The 21,362-nt window shown below is 40.2% G+C and overlaps 2 protein-coding genes across 4 annotated transcripts in view; one reads left to right on the forward strand and one right to left on the reverse strand.

The window, feature by feature from the left end:
- Positions 1-436: 436 nt before the first annotated feature.
- Positions 437-21,362, reverse strand: part of cyfip1 (cytoplasmic FMR1 interacting protein 1) — a 55,337-nt gene continuing 34,411 nt past the window's right edge. For all 3 annotated transcript variants that reach the window (XM_004911814.4, XM_004911812.4, XM_004911813.4), the window contains exons 24-31: positions 13,087-13,230; positions 11,000-11,090; positions 7,931-8,061; positions 5,959-6,031; positions 5,154-5,248; positions 3,520-3,758; positions 2,234-2,381; positions 437-1,060 (exon numbers count right to left, since the gene is read on the reverse strand). In XM_004911814.4, the coding sequence (XP_004911871.1) occupies positions 896-1,060; positions 2,234-2,381; positions 3,520-3,758; positions 5,154-5,248; positions 5,959-6,031; positions 7,931-8,061; positions 11,000-11,090; positions 13,087-13,230 (1,086 nt within the window). In that variant the 3' untranslated portion in view covers positions 437-895. The remainder of the gene's footprint in view (positions 1,061-2,233; positions 2,382-3,519; positions 3,759-5,153; positions 5,249-5,958; positions 6,032-7,930; positions 8,062-10,999; positions 11,091-13,086; positions 13,231-21,362) is intronic.
- fndc9 (fibronectin type III domain containing 9) lies at positions 14,827-17,787 on the forward strand. The gene is made up of 2 exons (XM_004911811.4): positions 14,827-15,203; positions 16,753-17,787. The coding sequence occupies exon 2, from the start codon at positions 16,824-16,826 to the stop codon at positions 17,502-17,504; it is 681 nt and encodes a 226-aa protein (XP_004911868.1). The 5' UTR covers positions 14,827-15,203; positions 16,753-16,823; the 3' UTR covers positions 17,505-17,787.

Here is a 21,362-nt window from a genome sequence, read left to right on the forward strand (position 1 = left end):
GTTAATTTGTAAATATTAATGAAAACAATATTTCTGCACTAGCATGGGATACTTTTCTAGAGAGCACTGCAACACCATCTTGTTTTGTCTTCAGTATCCCTGCTGTGTCCATGTGCAGTTGAGCAGAAGTTTGTTTTTTACATCTGATTTTTTACTCTACTGTGCATGTACAGCCACAAGGGTTCCCCAGGGACAGGCGAGATGGTGGTGGCATGTCACTCAACAGTGGCTTTGGCCAGCCTGGAGCTCACTTCAGTAATGCCTTGGGCCAGCCTGGGGTCTGAGGTAGGTGCTGGACCCCCCCCTCCCCCTCCCCAGTGATTCATTGTTTTCCTTAAAAATTCTTGTAGATGTAAACTCCCCCACGACTATGTATAGAAGCAAAACCCATCATCTGAGCTACTGTGAGATAAGAGAATGGGATTAGACTGCAGAATTGTGATGTTATTAGAAACCTTTATTGCAAGTGTAGCATTGCAGGAAAGAAGTTAATCATTACTTGTAGATTCAGAGGAAATTTCCTTAGGCTCCATACAAACATCGGGAATGTATCCTTACTATAGAATTCATCTCAGTGGATTTTATAAAACAATTTAGATGGTTTAGCCCAGTGCAAACAGTAGTGTACAGTTTTACATTGGCATTAATGCTTTTAGATTAGGTTATGACTCAGTGCTGCTATGGTCCCAATATGGCTGCATGCCACAATACCGTCACTTACAAATACAGAAAAGAACTGGGGAGGAGAACTTTGAGGACACCGGTGACATACAAGAAGAATCCACGTTCTTTTTAAATGTTGACTTGTAGCAAAAATAGAATGCATTCAGTATACAAGAGAGACAGTCCATGAACATGGTGTATGCCATCCCACAGATGGAGACTGGAGGCATGCTTAGTTGCTGGCCAGAGATTGGTGAATAGGTGGCTGGAAGCATCTAACATGCTCTACAGGGGTATTCTCTCCATCTACTGACTTTGAGTACTTGTCTAAGATGCCAAATATTTCATCATTTAGTATCTGGAACTTGCGAATGCGTTCAACCATTTTTTTCAAGGGCTGCAGGAAAGAAATGGATACATTAAAATGTATGAACAAACCAGAGATTCACGCAACCTAAGGATGTCAAACATGCAAATCTGGCCACATAGGTCTGATCCGATTGTTGGACAAACGGATCATACAGAGGGCCTGCAGAGACCCACTGACCAAGGACTTCATTAGGCTGCCAAAGTGGTTCTCATGTGATGGATTTTCAAATACAAGGCCAACTAACCTTCTACAAAATAATTAGCCACTCCTCCATGTTAAAGTTACTAGCAGAGATGCATGTTGAATGAAATAGTGCTATGTAAATCAGTCTAGCCTGCAGCCATTAGTTTCAGTGGGGCTGTTAGACAGACACTGCTTGGGAATATAAAAGGAAGCCTTCCCAAGTGTTCCTTTTAAGAGCATTTCTTATTCACATTGGTGGAAAGCGGCTGCAGAGAGCCAAGGGGGCAAAACTCACCTAAATAAGTAGTAAGTACTTTGATATTCTGGTGCTAGTGACAATTTAGGTCTCAAAACCCTAGAGTGACAGTATATTTTATGTAGAAGCTGAGTCCAGTTCTACACTTGATAATACTGAATGCATAATGAATTAAAATTCAACTTTCATAAAACTATCCAGTGTTTAAACATAAATGTTTCAATAATTTAGGACAAGGAAACTATAATTTAATAGGGAGTGTCAATCTATTAGGAACCCCTTAGCAAATACAATCATTAACCCTGGAGCCCAGCCAGTGTAGTTTTGTTGAAAAACGCACCAATCCCGGGTTTATGCCTAACTGCGCCATGTGCCATCATCCTCTGTCCTTTCCCATAGTCCTTTTGTGGCTGTTGCTTCCATGCGCACAGTAAAGTGAAATTAGAAATTTTACTCAACTGCACTTGCGCATGGTCCATGACTCCCAAAGAGCCAGGCAATGGCAGAAATGACACTCAGGTATATACTCCATTTTTCAGCAAGAGAAATACCTTCCCGTGGGTCCAAGGTTAGCAACTGTATTCACCCAACAGACTGGCATCCCCCAAGGGATTACATTGAAGAGAAATAGGAAACACAGAAGTGAGGACCCAAGGCATTAGGCTACCTATCAATAATACACTAAGGCTTCAGTAAGAATATAATGGCCCTGAAGCAGGGCAAGCACTCAATGTCAATAGCAGATTCATTTGAATACGTACCACATTCTTGATAACTTCATCTTTGCCATCATGTTTCTGTACCTTGAGTAGATGATAGCAGAAATCTAGCACATCAAAGCGACGATGCTGCCCCAGAAGTGCAATGATCATGCACCCAGCCCAGTTCAGTCCATCACCAAAGCATTGCCTGCAACACAACAAACATCAAACCAATGAGCCAGCACACAGAATACACACATTAACTAAACCATTCATAAGCAGCATTATATTTTATGTACATAAAGCTAAATATGTTATCCCTGTAGGTTTAGCATAAATGGCATTCATGTGAAATTAAACAGGGCTTTTGATATGTTCCCTTAAACTGGCCATACACATAATCAGCAGCCTGATTACCCTTTGCACAGCCAACATCTGGCAAGGGATTCGGCAAATTTACAAACCCCCCCAGGCAAAGGTCACACAAGATCACTGATTCAGCCCTCTCAATAGGTTTTCATTGGTATTAGCTCATGTGGGCAGGGTCCTTTATCTCTTGCTGTTATTGGTTGTCTTTTTTTCTATGTAATGTGTATGTTCATTGTATACACTGTGTATGTGCTGACTCTGTGCCCAATCCAGGGTTTATGCCTAACCGTGCCTCCATCCTCTGTCCTTTCCCTTTGTGGAATCCTTTTGCGGCTGTTGCTCGAATGCACACACAGTAAAGTGAAATTATGTAATGTAATTACTCTACATCAGTAGTTATTAAAAAGTGTGACTGGCCCCTTTGGAGGGCACAGATAAGAGAGGATGGAACATTCCCAAAGGCCAGTTTAAAGACTTTTTATGGGGCCTAAGCAATTGTTGCACTACAAATATAGGTCTCAAGACTTCTGACGCCCCAGCTAAGTGTTCTTACTTTGCCTCGTGGCAAAATGGCACTTTCTATAAGGCTTTTAGGCACTGGTCAAGAATATGTATTATAAGGGGCCACTGAGCACAATTATTTGTTTGGATTGCAGATAAGAGGTGCAACAGCAAACGCTGCAATAAGATTCTGTTGTATTCACACAGCATTAAAGGAACCAACATTTAAAAATATTTGAAAGCAACACAAGCATGCAAAATGTTCCTGGGGGTGCCAAATTTGGGCTGTGATTAAAAATTAATTGCCCCTATGTGGATGAATAGCCTACAGGAGGCTATCCAAGGGGTTCGTGAGCAACATGTTGCTTCTGAGCCACTTGTTGGGGATCACTGTCCTAAATAATGTATGACATTCCATATTACTAAGAAAGAGGCAATGTAAGATACATGTTGGGCTGAACAATGGCATGACTTACTCTACAGTGAACTCATGTGTTCCCACTGGGATACAGTAGACAAACTGCATGGCGCTCCAAAGGCGATGGAATTCCACACACTCATCCACATGCATCACACCATTGCTGGGGAGAGGGCCACGCCATATAGCATCATCCAAGAAGGTCTGGACTCTAGTCAGGATAACTTCAAACATGGAGAGACCACAACAAAGACGCTCCTTGGTCAAAAGATCCCCTTCTCTTGCTATAGCAATTTGCTGTGAGCAGAATGAAAGCAAAAGTAGAAATTAGACAGTAATTGACATATCAAATGCTAAATCTTTTGCTTAGCAAAAAAGGACACAAATTCAATGAAAAAAAAAAACACATTAGGGATTCCACCTTTGGGGAAAGATCAGTTATTTCAAAGATGCCCCCTGAAATTTGAAGATCTAAAATTTTCTGGTCCTTCTACAGCCCGATAGTGGCCCTCCTTCTGCACTATTGCAATGTGACTTTATTCTAAAGCGCAATACTGTGATCCTTTTGTGTTGTGTTCATATAACCAGCAGTGGGCTCTAGTAATCTAAAATGATGTTTGAAACCAAATGTGCCAATCTAGCAATTAGTTGCCTAAGCAGGGCATCTCCTAAAAAGGTCACATATAGAGATATAGCCTGCAACTATGCAGCGCAACACACAGACAGGAACACAATGCGCAACTACAATACTTTCCTCAGGAGACACACTGTGACTGGAACATTGGCAGTAACATTACCAAACAATACAAATTATGCAGTTTTACTCTATTATTGCTAATATAAAGGGACAATTAATACCCGGCCTGTAGAAAACCTGCAGTTGAAAGCAAAAGACAATGCACAACTATACGATTGCTGCCATATTCTTTGGTTAAATAAATGATAATCACACATGGTTAAATGCTTCCCGCTGCAAGTCATAATACTCTATAGGAAGAAGATAGGATAACAAGCTAGGCAGAGTATTGCAAATATAAGGAAGGCTGAATTTCTCAGATAATAAATCTATTGTGTGTGCCATAAGCCCCGTACTGTGTGCAAGACACTCTGATCCTATTTTTATACTGTAACGTTGGCCATTCAAGTTTTTTTCTCTCTCTCTAACAACCAATTTTAGTACGATCAGACAAATCCTTCAAATTATCATAAGGTAGTGGGCATCGAACAATCCTACATCTTAGCAATGTTTCACCCCACATCAGTCAGAAAATCAAATCGGCAGGTTTGAATATTGTCATTAACAATGAAATTTGTCCATTTTCCAATTTGCAGGGCCAAGCAGGTAGCTACCAACAGTTTTCCTAGCATCAACTGGACAATATCGCTTGAAATGGTCGTTTTTGTTGATTGACAAAATGTACTTTTAAACAATCGACTCAGGATAAGCTTGGTCCTACGACAATGAAAACATTTTTTAAAAACTTAACATATATGGCCAGCTTTACCCATTTGTTAGATACCTATAATTGCAAAGCACTGCATAACTTTGTGGCGCTATACAAATAAGTAATGATGACAACCACTAGAAGTAGCTATTACCCATAATATTAGCTGGGGGAAACAATGGTTACAATTGGAGCCTTTGTGCCCCAACAAATATTGTCTGGTCCTGGTGTTGCTCAATAGAAATACCTGAGGAGTTCCAAGCCTCTCTATGAGTGGCACTAGGTGCAGAGGCGCGTACTTGGATTCCAGTCTTTTCATCTTTGCTTCCAAGCGTTCGCCTTCTGCAAAGAGAGAGGGATGTGTGTAAAATAACTACTGCCTTGTTGTTTTACATGAAAATCTTCTCTAAAATCCTCACACCATAAACAACGATGTCAATGTATGATGTGACCCTCAGCTGTTCATAAACCAAATATTACAGGAACCAACAGCAAGCAGCTCAAAATATAGGTACAGTGGTGCTATATAGAATGAATCCCCTATTCCTATTGGAAACAGAAGCCATTACTCAGATTTTGCTGCATAGAAATATCAATATCTGGCATCTGCCACAGATTACATTATAGTACAGATACAGGACTATAGTGATGTATAGGTCAACAAAAAGTCAACCTGCAGCTGACCCTAACCTGCTCATGCCCAACCCAATCCAATCCGGAAATCCAGCTCTATTTATAGACCCACATCTGACCCACCCCATCTCTAACAGCTAAGGGGATGAAATGGAGCAAGCACACAACTAAAAACAGGGGCTGGTGAAGGTGAAAACAGGGCACAGTAAGGTTGCAGGCTGAAGGAAGCTTGGCCCGAACCTGTCAGTGTCCCGCAAATTTTATGTGGATGTCTGCCCAAACCCACCCACCCTGAGGGTAAACCCAAGGGTCCTGTGGATTTTGGCCTGGCCTGGACTACACATGTGAGTAAACATATGAAGGAGGGCATAAACCCAGAAACTGTTAATTGTGAGGATGGATTCAATTAAGACACTTACCCTTAACATGCACCCTTGGAAGTATATTCTGAAAGGGAGCTGCATGGAGCAGGTCGCAGACTTCTTCCAGGGACTAAAAGATAAAAAAAGGAATCCATGATGCTCAGCATTATACTGTAAAGTGATTAGAGACCAGAACATTGCACAGTTTGGAAATGGGGTACAGGTATTATAGTATTACTGTATATTATTAGTAGTAAACTAGTATCATCACATTGGTAGTTTAGATACAAAAAGCACTACAAAATACTACAGCTGTACATTTTACTGCTGCTCTGAGGAGCCGGGGGTGGTTGCCCTAACTTGCACATCCTTAAGACCTCTTTGTACAATACACTATATATATATACATATCCATGCAGTTTAATCTCACAAGAAATACATCTTTAGCAATTAAGGGGAAATGGCTGCACTCTGTATAGCAGGATATTCTCTTGCTGCCTTACACTGGCACATCTGAGCACTGCGATTAGCATCTGAATCTGTCTGACCCCTTAGCCCATGAATCATAACTCATTAAGAGCTTCTTTTACAACCCTCTACAGCATGGTCCCACTTATGAATTCTGGAACGCAACAAAAGAAAAACATTGTGCTTAATGGGCTGAGCAAAACATTACTGTTAGCCTATTCATTTGAAAACCTTTCAGGGCAAAAACCTTTCAGCTTATTTTTATTACAGAAACATTATAGTTGTCAGAGAAGGAGAAAAAGAACATAGCCCTTAAGCCAATACAATTACCTTGCTAATTACACTAACACTACTGCTTTCAGTTGTACAGTATGTGCTGGCTCTGCTATGCTTCAGAGCACAAGAAGAAAGATAACATATAACAATCAGAGAGTGGCCATTATTATTCACTGAATCTAAAGTTGGAAATAGCTTGTGTTTACTCCATAGCTTATTACTTATCAACAGTTACATTTTATTCATGAATGTTTTACAGTGTATAAAATACCCCCTATTGCCAGTTTTTTTTTTTTTGTTTGTTTGTTTTTTAAGCAAGAGGCTCCGATGTGCATATGGTGTTTAACTGCATCCCAAGAAGAATTTAGAAATAGCAGGACACAGAGAGAGAATCTGAAGTGAGCACCATGGGAAGCCTACTCATATACAACAGCTGGAGATCACAGAGACTTGCTTTGTAGCCCTGAGAAGTTCCCTAATCCAATTCAATGTCAAGTCTATGAATTCCTATCTGAATTCCATCTGTAAATGTTTTAGAATAAATTAATCTTTGTCTACAAATATAATTTTAGTGTTTTTGATTGAAGTGGATAACTTCAATATGTCAGTGCTGTCCAACTTCTGTGGTACCGAAGGCCTGAATTTTTCTAGCCTACATGATGGAAGGCCAATAAAGGAAGACCGTTTTGACCAATCCCTTTTTTTAAAAACACCCACTTCAAACCACACCCATGTTATCACAAGAGATTTTAAGACTATACCAACATTAATGGTGGCAGCACAGCAAAAATCCAAATGGCTGGACATCACCTTTCATTCAAATCCATATGCTTCCCCTGTGAATAGCACAGAAACCCCCAGCACATAATCACACACCTTAGGGACCATATAATGACTATTTCCAAATGCTAACAAACTCCCAAAACAAACCCCTGCCAGGTTCACTTCCCACAGGCAGCATAGGGCAGGCAGAGTATGGCACACATAGGCAAAGTATGGCACACACAGGCAGCGTATGGCACACATAGGCAGAGTATGGCACACATAGGCAGAGTATGGCACACACAGGCAGCATAGGGCAGGGAGAGTATGGCAAAGAGTAAGCCTGGGCGGGCCACACAGAGAGGGGGGGGGGGGTGCAGACCGCCAGTTTGACAGCACTGCTATATGTGAATGAAGAGATTGTACATGGGAAAATATAATTCAATTAACTTCAATTAAATCTCTGGCTAAGGCAAAATGCCCTTTCTATTTAAAAAATGACCCATTAACTTAATTCACTTACCAAGCTCTGTTCTATGAGAAGGCAGAAAAGGAGAGTGTTGCCCACTTCCCTCAGGTTCTGAAAGCACACTGTTTTCAGCTCTGCATATTCCACTATGTCTTTCAGCTGGTGATGGAAAAATTCCAGTATACCTAGAAATAAAGGGAAACAGAATTAGATTGGGTCACCAACTGCACAGTTTATTAGTGTTTCAAAAGAAATACATCAATGCTACAAAAAAACAGAACACATGTAGCCCTGCATAGTAGTAATCCAGCAGATGGTATTGCACACACTCTGCTTGCTATTCATCACACCCTGAGCCCCTTCTGCGCACTTTATTCTAAAACGCTCTTGCTAAATTGTGCATAGTACTGGGAAACGACTCTACTGTATGAATCTTAAGGGATTTCATTATACAAGTTATGAGCAATGGGGCTGTTCCTGCTGCATTTCCTTGTCATGTTCCTTGTCCAATGCTGATTTATTTTAAAAAGGGTAGGCAAAGTTACAGCAGTAAAGGAAATATGATAAATGAGAAGTTAAAAATTAGACACATCCAGGAAATATTTTATGTATGAAGGTGCAAGCCAAAATAATCTTTCAGTTTGATCGCTGGAGCATTACGAGGGGAGAATGTGCAGATCAGCTGAGAGAGAAGAACAACCCACACGAAGATCACTGTCAAGAGTGGGCAGGGAATACTGGCCCATGTAGAGCCAGCTCTGCTATGAATAAAAGATGCATCAAAAGAAATCATTGTATATTTAAATCATTCACACACATTTGCCAAATGCTTTTCCCATTAAATAGGGAAATGTGACACTGTTTTACTTGCTGCACAGCTGGTTAAAAAGTATAAGGCATAAAATAAAATGTATGCTTCAGCTACAGCAAACCTTTAGGCTGCATAGTACCATGCCTGTTCTGTACAGAATATATCCAGAAACATGTGAAGGATTAATAGAAGGGATTAGGACCTCTGCATGTCTCCTTTTTCTAAATCCTCTGAGAAAATCTCTGGAAACAGATGACATATTTTAGCAGTGTCTCGCTGCTTCCTATTAAAACCTGCATACTAAGTCCTAAAACTAACCATGCTGCTCTGGCATCTGACATCCCAGCCCAAATTCTGTAACCTGGCAGTATGCCATGGTAGCATTGCCCATAAAAACAATGAGTTCAACTGTACTCAGAGCACTGGGAACAAACAGCTGTGTAACCCACTGTCTGTGCATATCTGCAAGGCAAACCCACCAAGTATCAGATTATTTTTTTTTATTATTATTATTCTGTATGTGCACCCACAGCTCAACCCACACCCCCAGATTCCAACTGGTTTTGATTGAGCTTTGCTTCATGTTATCTGTATTATAGAAGCGATGTATAGTTCATTGTTCAGGACGCTCACTTGTCTCACTAGGGAAAGCACTGGGGAATAATGTAACACTGATGGCATTCATTTAACAGGGTTAGTAACCTTTTAAACTAAAAGGAGCAATTTATTATTCTTAAAATGTGTTTTTACCCCCAGAACAGAAGCAGAACAAAAGCAATAAAAGGAGTGTTCAGTGGAGCAACGTTGTGTTATGGCTGTAGTACATATGTCTGTTAACAGCTGTCCTATCACTGGTTTTGTGACAAACAAAAGAATAATATGAATAATATCATGGTGCTGACCCATATAGGAATCATCAGGAATAAAAGGAAGCTTCCTATGGTACTGTGACCATGTTGCACACTAGCATAAGTACATTCCAAATCTTAGAGGTTCGTTTAGTCACAGAAAATGTTACAATAAGATCACTTACCAAGTGCAAAGATTAAGGGCCAGCTATAGCTACATAAGCTTGCAAGCATAATCTGCATTTAATAGTGAATATTCCCCTCACAAATTGCTGGAAATCTTAAAGGGTCACTAAATCCTCACATAGCCCAGGCATCCAGTGTGCATCCATGAACAACATTAACAGGGCTTTTATTTATTGCATTCATCACAGGCCAATGGGCTTCTGGTGAGTTAAAAAGTCAGAGGAATATACTAAAACTGTCACCCTCAGTATTCACCTGTAAGTATAATACAGGTATGGGACCAATTATGCAGAATGTTCAGGACCTGGGGTTTTTCGGATAAAAGGTCTTTCCATAATTCGGATCTCCTACCTTAAGTCTGCTAATAAAGTTATTTAAACATTAAATAAACCCAATAGGATTGTTTTGGCTCCAATAAGGATTAATTACATCTTAGTTGGCATCAATGACAAGCTACTGTTATATTATTAGAGAGAAAAAGAAAACCTTTTTTAAAAATGTGAATTTTTTTATTAAAATGAAGTCTATGGGAGATTGCCTTCCTGCAATTTGGAACTTTCTGGATAATGGGTTTCCGGATAAGGGGTCTGATACATGTACTACAAAAACATGAGTGGCACATAAACCTGAAAAAGAACAAATGCCTGTGCATGGAGTTGTTTACTTCAGCATCAGCAAGTCAGGAGGCAGGTTACTACATAAAAGAGACTGGAAGATGTGATGCTTCTGAATAACCAAATCTACAATGGAGATTCATGGTAGGTCACTACAGGTGTATAGTAATTTAATAATAATAATGATGTAAATTTACAACACATTAAATACAAATAATGCAATAAACACACATATATACTTACAAACAAGAATCTTGGGGCCATATTTAAGAAAGTAAAAAAAGTGGTGGACTAGGATGCATATGATTCAGTACATTTTATTTTTCAAAATCTCTCACTGCACTTGTCTCAAAGCAGGCAGCTGCCTAATGCAAACAAAGCTCAGGTCAACAACCCATCATTGTTTGCACTGAGACTTAGGTCTGGCAGCAAGTCATTGCGATGGTTTTAGGACTAGATTTTTCCCTTATGTACATAAAGGTAATAAGTGCTGCAGATAAAACAGACAAGGGTGCTATGAGGGACATGGATAGAAAATGAAAACATAGCCATAATTTGGCAGTGCAATTGTTAAGCTATAGGGGCAAATAAGCGCAGTTAAGGTGCAGAACTAAATTACATGAAAGTATTGAAAAAAAAAAAGGCTAATGAAAGGAGAGCTAACCTGGAGAGCCATACTCATGCCTGGGAAGGCGGCAGATCTTGGGCATAACTTCCATTAACGTTTTCACATACTGAAGAATTGTACCTTGTAGCTAAAAGAAAAACAAACAAACATTGACATACAGTATACAAACAAGCATTCCTGAGTGTAAGTCTGCTTGTCACTGCTACATGTGTTTCAGGTAGTGCTTTTCTTCTATATCACAATCTGATAATCATTTCTACCCACTGTGTTATATAAAATTAGTAGGGAACAGGCTCTAAAAAATAACAAAATCCATATAACGAAAAATGGCAGGACTGGTTAAATGCAGGGGCTATGAAGTTGGTAAATAGTTGAGAGAACTCCAAGCACGCCAGACAACGGAGTTTGCTAAAAAAAAACAAAAAAAAAACAAAACGTTTTTTATTGTTCCATTTAAAATCAAAGTGCCTGACGCGTTTTGTGCGCACTTAATCAGTTAAGTGTGCTTAAAATCATACCCTCCCATTAATTTTAGATTTCATTCTCCTTTAAAGAGTACTAAATGTGGTTATAGAGAGCTGCTGACAGTCAGCGGCTTATCTGCATGTATGGGGCACTCAGACAGGCCTACCAGACTGAGTTTGGGCAGATGTTGATCAGGAAGGTTTAAAAATCCTGTTGGGGTGAGGAGCAGATTGATGCATTGCTGTGTTCCTCATCCTGACAGTCTGTATCCTGCCAATGTCCAATATGCCCCAATATGTGTCAGGAACTGTACACAGCTCAGGCTCCCACCAGCAATACTTGTAGAATGCAGAAGATTTACACAAAATGTTTTTTGACCCTCTCTGATCACTGCAAGAAAACCCTCAAATTGGTATCTATTATAATAATTTACCTGTATGCTATGGTGCAGGGTTCTCGGGTTATACACAAAACCGTAACTGGCAAACAACAACAAAATCCTGTACATGTTTAGTTGTTTTACTTTTGTAAGTCACATTTTACTTTATTTATTTGCCACTCAGAGCAACAGTAAATGACACAACTGCTTAAAATTATTTTACTGAGTAGATAATGTAGACCAGTGCTGTCCAACTGGCGGCCCGCGACCCCCCTCTGTGTGGCCCCCCACCTGTCTTGCTGCTTTGATGGCTTACTCTTGTGTAAGCTTTAAATGGTATCAGTACTGAGATTAACTGCCCCCCCAGATGGTTCTCATCTCAGATTCAGGCTGTAATCAGGCTGTATTGTTTAAATATGTAATCCCCTGTGTTGTTCACACCTTTTAATCCCTGCATTGTTCACCCCCTGCAGTGTTCACACCTCAGGCTCAGGCTGTAATCACCCCCATTGTTCCCCTGTTCACACCTCAGACTGTAGGAGCAGTAGAAACCCACAAATAATCCCTGCACACTACAAAAAGAACATATTCTGAGGTGGTACTGCAATTAAAAAGTTTTTTAATATATAGTTATTGTGCAGACTGTAGGAGCAGTGACAGCATTGTGTCACTGTATGCTGCCTGTGTGTGCCATACAGACAGGCAGCATAGGGCAAGCAGAGTATGGCACAAACAGGCAGGGTAGGGCAGGCAGAGTATGGCACACGCAGGCAGGGTAGGGCAGGCAGAGTATGGCACACTCAGGCAGGGTAGGGAAGGCAGAGTATGGCACACACAGGCAGGGTAGGGAAGGCAGAGTATGGCACACACAGGCAGGGTAGGGAAGGCAGAGTTTGGCACACACAGGCAGGGTAGGGAAGGCAGAGTATGGCACACACAGGCAGGATAGGGAAGGCAGAGTATGGCACACACAGGCAGGGTAGGGCAGGCAGAATATGGCAGGTTTTTGCTGTACTACAACCATTAATATGGGTATGGTCATATGATAACACAGTGTGGTTTCAAGTGGGTGCGGTTTCAAAAAGGGGAGTGGTCAAAACTGGCTTTCATTATCGGCCCTCCACCACGTAGGTCGGAAAAATTCCGGCCCTCGGTACCACAGAAGTTGGACAGCACTGATGTAGACAATTGTCTGTCCCATGTACCATGTAAATGATAAAAGGCTCCTTGAAGAGAGGAAGAACATGAACATGGTTACTTTTCAGTTAATGGCACTCACCAGACTCTTGACGACTTTCAGTAGTTCCTCCATGACTACTGCAATCCCCTGATACCCCAGAAGTCGGCAGATCACTTTGAAGTGTGGGGGGCCCACAAAATGCCTATAGTAGCTAAACATGCTGCTGTACGCCAAATTCAAAAGCTGCAGAGGAACAAGACAGTGTTTTAAAGATATGTTCAAAAAAGGTATTTAAGCCCTACACAGTGCAACAGATGGAATGCACACTACATGCAAAGTACAATACATATCTTCACACACATTTACATAATGTTTACATTTATGCAAAATAACTTCAACAAAAAGGTACCCATCCCATTTCAAATGATAGCCACACATCCCTGCTTATGACAGCACATAACAGCCATAATGGTGGTATTAGCCATACAAAGATTTAAACTAATATCGGTGTCCAAAAAAAGAAAGAATCATTGTAATTGACTACTGACTACTTCTCATAATATTTAAACATGCATTGCCTAATTATGTGGCCTGTTAAACTGATGTAAACACAGTGTGAACAGATCACCAGCTGTTCAGTCCTCCCAAGGTGCCCATTACACAACAAAATCTTAGCATGTAAGGCCAGCTTAAGTCTCCCTATGAGTACAAATGTGCAGTTACATCTTTTTATGGGTTGCATAGACATAGCATTATGGTCCAGAAAATAAATTGTTTTGGGTGAATCTCTCTTGAAAGAAAGTGTTATCGACCATATAGTGGGAAGTTTCAACAGTCCACCTTCCAATCCCATCAACAGATCTGCACAATTATGTGTTAGCAATTGTGTTCCTAACAGCAATAGGAGTACATAAATGAATGCACTGACTGGGAATTAGACACAAATGGGCAAAGCCACAGCAATGCACAGCTACAGAGACCCTGTAGAGCAGTGTTCCCCAACATGTTGCTCCCCAGCCCCTTGGATGTTGCTCCCAGTGGCCTCAAAGCAGGTGCTCATTTTTGAATTTCTGGAAGGGAGGCAAGTTTTGGTTGCATAAAAAATAGGTATAATGCCAAAGAGAGACTTCTGTAGGCTGCCAGTCCACATAGGGGCTATTAAGTAGCCAATTATAGCTCTTAATGTCACCCCCCCACCTTTTACATGCTTGTGTTGCTCCCCAACATTTTTTTCTTTGAATGTGGTTTATGGGTATAAAAGGTTGGGGATAGCTGCTTTAGAGGCACAAAGAGTACACGTCTGCTCATCTACTGCTTTCTGCATTGACTTATAAACATACCAAAATAAATCATGAGATGATGATGCTTACTTGGAGATTAGCCAACTGGATAAAATATGAAAAAATTTTATGGGCACTAATGCCATGAGCTGCGCAAAAATATATAAGAGGATTAAAAAAAGAAATCTATTGTAGACTTTTTATCAAATAAAAAAACTAACACATTAATAGTGAGAATAAAGTACATCAAAACAGATTTCTCTTTTTGTGATCTACTATTTGCTGGTAACACCTACAAGCAACTGCTGAAGTAAGTCCAGCAGCAGAATGACAGACATCTCTCTTTGATGATGCTGAAAATGAAATTATAAATTGGACATTGAAAAAAAAAGGCATCATGTATATCTGAGCAAATCTTATTGTTGCAGGAATGTTAAACTGACTGCTGTGCATGTCCCAGTGATCTCTTTTGGGAGGGGGAAAGACAATCTGACCATCCTAATGCCAGTGTCAGTTTCGGAGTCTCTAATGCTTGGGAGAGAAACATGCTGGTAATCTCTTAACAGAGAGGATGCATTTAGAGTTCAGTCCATTCTGCAAAGGAACAGACAGCAGGCAATAGAGCGAGGGATAAGGAGTGCTGCTGGAAAGAGGGAGGGCTACAAATCATGTTTTTCATGTCTTTTATAAAGCCAAGGTAACAGCACTCAGAGAATATGCGCTCCTATGTAAATTCAGCCAAGAAAGACAAAGGGACCATTCTCCAGTGCCCCTGAAGAACTGCTGAATGAGTGAGGAACAAAGCGGCTGATCGACTGCAGAATGCAGAAGGGGGTAACCCACAGGTGCAAAGCACAAGAAAACTAACAGCACAGGCAAAATTTATAAACCTTCATTTTCAGCACACACTTGGGCTTGTACTACTGACAGTGTGAGGTAGGTAATGATTTGTTCTTCTCTGGGTAGTAGAAACAGGTGTATGCTTTTCAGTGGGAACATTGTATTCAAGTTATTACACAGTATGAGTATAATATGAGTATAATAAAGAATGCTTGGGACTTGGCATCTCCTTGGTGTACCATTACTTAAGGCTAGCAAGTTTTCCAAAAAATGGGATTGCTTTGTCATCAACATAGATTACAAAAAAAAAACACAGAAAATCAGTCAAGAAATAACAACTGTTCGCTAAAATAAAGCTATATGGGAAATGAAATGACTTTATTTCAAAGCTTTTTTGTTTTTTTGGATAATAGATGCGATGATAGATAGATAGATAGATAGATAGATAGATAGAAAATGAGAGAAAGAACTGAGAGAAATTGAGGGAAAGAGAGAGAGACAGGGAGCACCTGTTGGCAGTATTGCCCCGTAAGCAGTTAAAAGTAACTCTATTTACTGCACTATAAAGGGGAAATTAGCATTTAAATTAACCTTAAGCATATCATTAATGCAGTTCTGGCCAAGTGCAGTCTGCCATAAAGCTGCCTCTCATTCAATCTTATTTGGTTGTGCTGTAAGCAGACTCCACAGCTGTCTCACACATAACTTTGGCTGCTAAAGCAGGATTCCACTGGCAACGCTTTACAAACATATAACATAAAAAATATAAGCATGGCAATAGCATCAGGTTGTGTTAAAGCATGCACCTAGACCCAGATAAAATTTACCAGACTGAACATAATAATACATGTTCCATAATAATTATATGTTTAAAATAGAACATGCTACTGCTTACATAGTCTGGCTTTTCATCCTGAATTTACAGGCAATGAGAAGCAACAAAATGCTTGCTTTTACTATGGATATTCCTTTTAAATGTGCAGTATAAAAGGGAAATGAATATATAAGAAAACCTGTTGCACAAAGCATGTTATACTAACACACTGAGCAATATTCCACACGTAAATCCCCAAATCCTTAGCCACCAACTGTGCCCTTTGCATTAGAAGGAAAGGCAGTGTAAAGACAAAATATAAAGTAATCATATCAGTCAGTCAGCTGGGAAAAGAGAGGTGTGTGTAACAGTTTTGGGCGATTAGACAGAGAAAATATGACAGCTGGAGCAGCTGCTATGGATTAGTTTTGCAGCATGGAAAATTCCTCTCACATTGGGGGAACGTAGGGAATATCTTCATGAGGCAATTAATGCTCATCAGCATTGATTTCTCAGGATAACAACAGCGGGACTTAAGTATGTAGATACAGGTATGGCATTCCTTTTCTGGAAATCTATTATCCAGAGAGCTGCAAATTATTAAAAGGCCATCTCACATAGAGTCACTAACTACATGTTAGTGACTTATGGGAAAAACACTCTCTACTGAGTTTTTTTCAAACACAATATCACTACACAATATGACCTGGATAAAATTTTGGGATAGATGTATTCCTACATCTACATAAAATGGATTGGAATGGGTTTTTTTAGCCTTAATATGTTGATGCCATGATACTAAAAGAGCATTATGCATGGTTTCTCTTGCAGGATTTGTTTGCATTTAAGGAGGGAACTCCTAAAACTGAAGTGGAAAGTTACATTACACTCCAGTAAACATAATGGGAATTTCTGTCCAGAACATCACGGGCAACACAGCAATGGTCATCTGGCCATCAATCTCAAGCTGTGCCGATAGCTTCTACAGTGTCATGTACCAGTCTAACTGGAACACAATGATGTCTGAGTACTCTAAGAAGAACTTCCAGAAGGAGGAAAGGATTCCCACCAGCAAGACTTCCTTTACCATAGAGAACCTGACTCCTCTCACTACATACATAACCTGCGTGACTTGCCAGTCAGCTATTCCCTCTAGTGACCAATGCAGGATCTTTCAAACATTAGACCAGGATCACGCAGTGGTAAATAGCAAAAAAAAGGACTTAGCCTTAGGGATCTGGCTGACCAGCAGCATTCTTCTTCTGATTATTGCCTGCATCATGATTTACGGCTGCTTGCATATTTGGTGGCGAAAACGTCAGGAAAGGGTCAGAGAGGAAAATACAGGAAAAAATGAGCACAGCAAAAAAGAAGCTTGGACAAAAAATGATGACGTGATGATGAAGGAATACGAGGAAGCTGAAAGCTTAGCACTCGGAGATGAAAACAAGAGGGAGGATGACTGCCCAGATGAGGGCCAGCTAAATACGATCACCAAACACCCTTTGACTTTAGAGAAAAGTAATGGTTTAAAATGCACTGATCAAGAGGAATTAACTGCACACATTTCAGAAATGAACTAAGCCATGGAACTCTCTGCATCTATTTCTTGTTATTTATGTCAGTGGTTTAGTTAAGCAACAAACTGTAGAATTAAATGAATGTATGTTTCACTGTCTCGTATTCTAGTAGACAATACACAGTTTTAAGTACTTTACAAACATAACTTTTTTCCCCATATAAAATAATGGAAAGATAAACAGCATTTTGGGTCTAAACATATACAACAGTCACTTTAAAGGAGAAAGAAAGGTAAAAACTAAGTAAGCTTTATCAGAAAGGTCTGTGTAAATACAGCCATAAGCACTCACAGAAACGCTGCACTGACTTCTCTGAAAAAAGATTAGTTGTGTCTGTAATTCCTGTGCCAGAGACACGCAGATTTCTGTTCTCTGCTCTCTCCTGCTCCCCCCTCCCTCAAGAATGCTAAGAACTCACCCCCCCCCCCTTAGGAATGTGGATCTGAGCCAATCAGCCAGAAGCTGACTCATAGTCTTACTAACTGAGCATATTCACTTGGTCTGGGTGTCTGTGCAGGAGCAAGGCATTATGGGAACTTTCTTTACACAGCTCAGCGTTTTTTTTCTTCCTGTTTGGCTTCAGATCTTCTGAACAGGTGAAATATGGGGAGACTTACGGGCACTATTGAGACAACTGAAGGTATGCCTGCAGCTTGAGATTAACTCTTTACTAGCCTTTCCTTCTCCTTTAAGGACTATGTAGAGCTAAAATATAGCAGATATGGCAGAGAATGGCTTACGTTATCTCACCAAGGCCTTATGTATGCTACATTTCTGCTGTAGCCATAATTGTGAACAGTGGCAGACAGGTATGAATTTCTAGTGTGAAATATAATTTAGTCAGATAGCAGCATGCAACCTTATTTATAATATAAGCACAGTAGAAATAAAAGAAAAATATTAAAAAATAATGCTTATATTAATATGAAGAATAATAAGTGTGATTTTTTTTTTCCGATTTGGTTAACCAGGTTATGCATCAACCTCTACATGATGTTTGGCACAATTCAGGAACAAGTGCAAAGTCTTTGAGCTATTTGAACCAAAGTTGCAGCATGGTAAATCCCTTACTTTGGACTTGAAGTCCAACGCATTTCAAAGGTTTCGAAGGGCACTTTGCTGATCTAAGCATATATTGCAATCAGCCCAAAGTCAGTAGAAAGCTCTTACATGAAAATGAACAACCAAATACTGAATATGTGATCTCCCACCACAATTTTAAGATATAACTACATCATAACATATTTCATTTGCTAACTAAAAAGGGAAGATAAAAGTGAAGGGTCCCTTTAAAACAAAAAGTTCATTTTTTTATATGTGCCATTAAAAGAAAAGAAAGACTTTAACTAATGTTTGGCTTGAGTTTAGTTTAAATGAAGAATTATTTATGTGTAGTTTATTTTCTATGTATTTATTTAGAAAGTAAAATCTGGTTAAGGCCTAAAAATGCAGCACTGAGGCACAAAGTCTGTAAGCATTTAACCAAGGGAATGTGAGATGACAATATTCCTTTAATGTGACAATTGAAAAAAAGGACATTACTGTATGTGGTGGAAGTATGCTTTTTCTTATCTCTTCATATGGCAGTGTTGTAAACTGTAAACTAGGTCATACAAGGGGCTGATTACCCTGTACTCTTACATCAGTGCTGTCCAACTGGCCCCTGTGTTTTTCACACCTTTTAATACCTGCATTGTTCACCCTCTGCAGTGTTCACACCTCAGGATCAGACTGTAATCACCCCCATTGTTCACTTCTTCACACCTCAGACATAGGTACTGTAGGAAGAGTATGCCACATACAGCCAGCATAGGGCAGGTAGAGTATGGCACACACAGGCAGCATAGGTCAGGGAGGGTATGGCACACACAGGAAGGGTAGGGCAGGCAGAGTATGGCACACACAGTCAGGGTAGGGCAGGCAGAGTATGGCACACACAGGCAGCATAGGGAAGGCAGAGTATGGCACACACAGGCAAGGTAGGGCAGGCAGAGTATGGCACACACAGAAAGCATAGGACAGGCAGAGTGCTGTCTGTGTGCCATACTCTGCTTGCCCTATGCTGCTTGTGGGCGGTGAACCTGGCAGGGGTTTGTTGTGGGAGTTTGTTAGCAGTTGGAAATAGCCATTAAATGGTCCCTAAGGTGTGTAATTATGTGCTGGGGGTTGCTCTGCTATCCACAGGGGAGGAGGAGACATATGGAATTTAAGGGTATATCTTAATATGACATAATTCTTTCACATATGAATGATGGTTGATATCCCCACAGTAAGGACCAAGCATTTGGGATTTTTCTGTGCTACCACCATTGTGATAAAATAGGTGGGGTTTGAAGTGGGTGTGGTTTCAAAAAGGGGAGTGGTCAAAACTGGCTTCCATTAGCGGCCCTCCACCATGTATGCTAGAGAAATTCCGGCCCTCGGCACCGTAGAAGTTGGACAGCACTGTCTTACATAATATCTGACTGATCTCTGATATCATTAATCTGTGTGTCTGGTTGCACCATAACAAGCAACAGGGATGATCTCCAGCTTGATTTTATTATAGTTTACTGGCCAAAGTGTAAAGGGAAAGCCATCTTGTTTCAGGGTGACTAATGACACTGTTCACATACTGATGAAAATCACTAGCCAACAGGTTTTCTGTTTATGCCAATCAGATCCTTTGGCTAACAGATTATTTGAGCACCCCTCAAAGTTATGCCCCTAAAATGTGGTCAGAAAATACAAAATTGCATGTAGCTCTATTTTAGAGCTTAATGTTTCAGCACAAGCCTTTAAACCTTAACTTAAATGTGTGATTCAACTATTTGTATATTACTTATCAAAGTAGGGCTTGCCAATGTTTGCACTTATGCCTTTTTATGGGAAGGGATGCCTTAACAATGTTGGCTTTGTACATATCTGGCCTTTACACAGCAAGACTAACATTGTAGGCACTGTACATATATATTACCTCTTGGGAGGATTTGTCCTTTCCAGGAGCCAGCACACAGATAATCTCTGGTTCCAAATCAAATCTCAAGCCTGTACACCAGTATATAAATCTCACTCAGATAAAATCAGATTAACGTTTCTGATTTCTGTTAATCTTTAGAAAAGAAAAGCTAGAGTCTACTGACAAGTATGCATTCACACGTACACATACACGGTGTATTTAGGTACATATTCTATTCAGGCAGTCATTTCTACAGAAAACTGTGAGCTGAAGTGATGATCACTCCTGAAAGTGCAAAGATTATTGTACAAGAAAATAGTTTGCTCCAATATATGCTTGTACTTTGAAAGAAATGAAAGCATACACCAAAAAATAATGGAACTAGTGCAACCCTACTTTCTTCTCAACTTAGCATCTACATACCACATTGGATCTGCTACATTACATATGCAGTCTTCATTCTCTGTACTTTTTCCAAGCATTAAGGGGCTAGAAACACCAACAAATGAAGATACCATGAACGCATTTTCATGATGTAATCTTACTGTATATGGCTTCTGTCACAAATATGTTATTATCTAAGGTTCAGGTCTCTGGTCCAAATGCTTATATTTAAAGTGAATAATACAAACAACACAATTTGGTTAATTTGAAACTGAACAGTCTAAAGGTGGCCACCTACGGGTGGGCGATATTGGGGGAATTTAGGCTAATTCGGTTGTTTGGCCCTGGGGCCAAACAACTGAATTATAACTTCTGGAATAGGAGCAGTCGGTTCGGGGTCCCCGACTGAATTTTTTAACCTGCCCGATTGATATCTGGCCTATTTCAGGCCAGCTATCGGTCGGGAAGGCCAGTCGTTGTTTCCCCTACACGGGCCGATAAGCTGCCGATATTGGCAGCTACGATCGGCCTGTGTATGA

Source organism: Xenopus tropicalis, chromosome 2 (assembly GCF_000004195.4).
Source record: "Xenopus tropicalis strain Nigerian chromosome 2, UCB_Xtro_10.0, whole genome shotgun sequence".
Classification (NCBI taxonomy): domain Eukaryota; kingdom Metazoa; phylum Chordata; class Amphibia; order Anura; family Pipidae; genus Xenopus; species Xenopus tropicalis.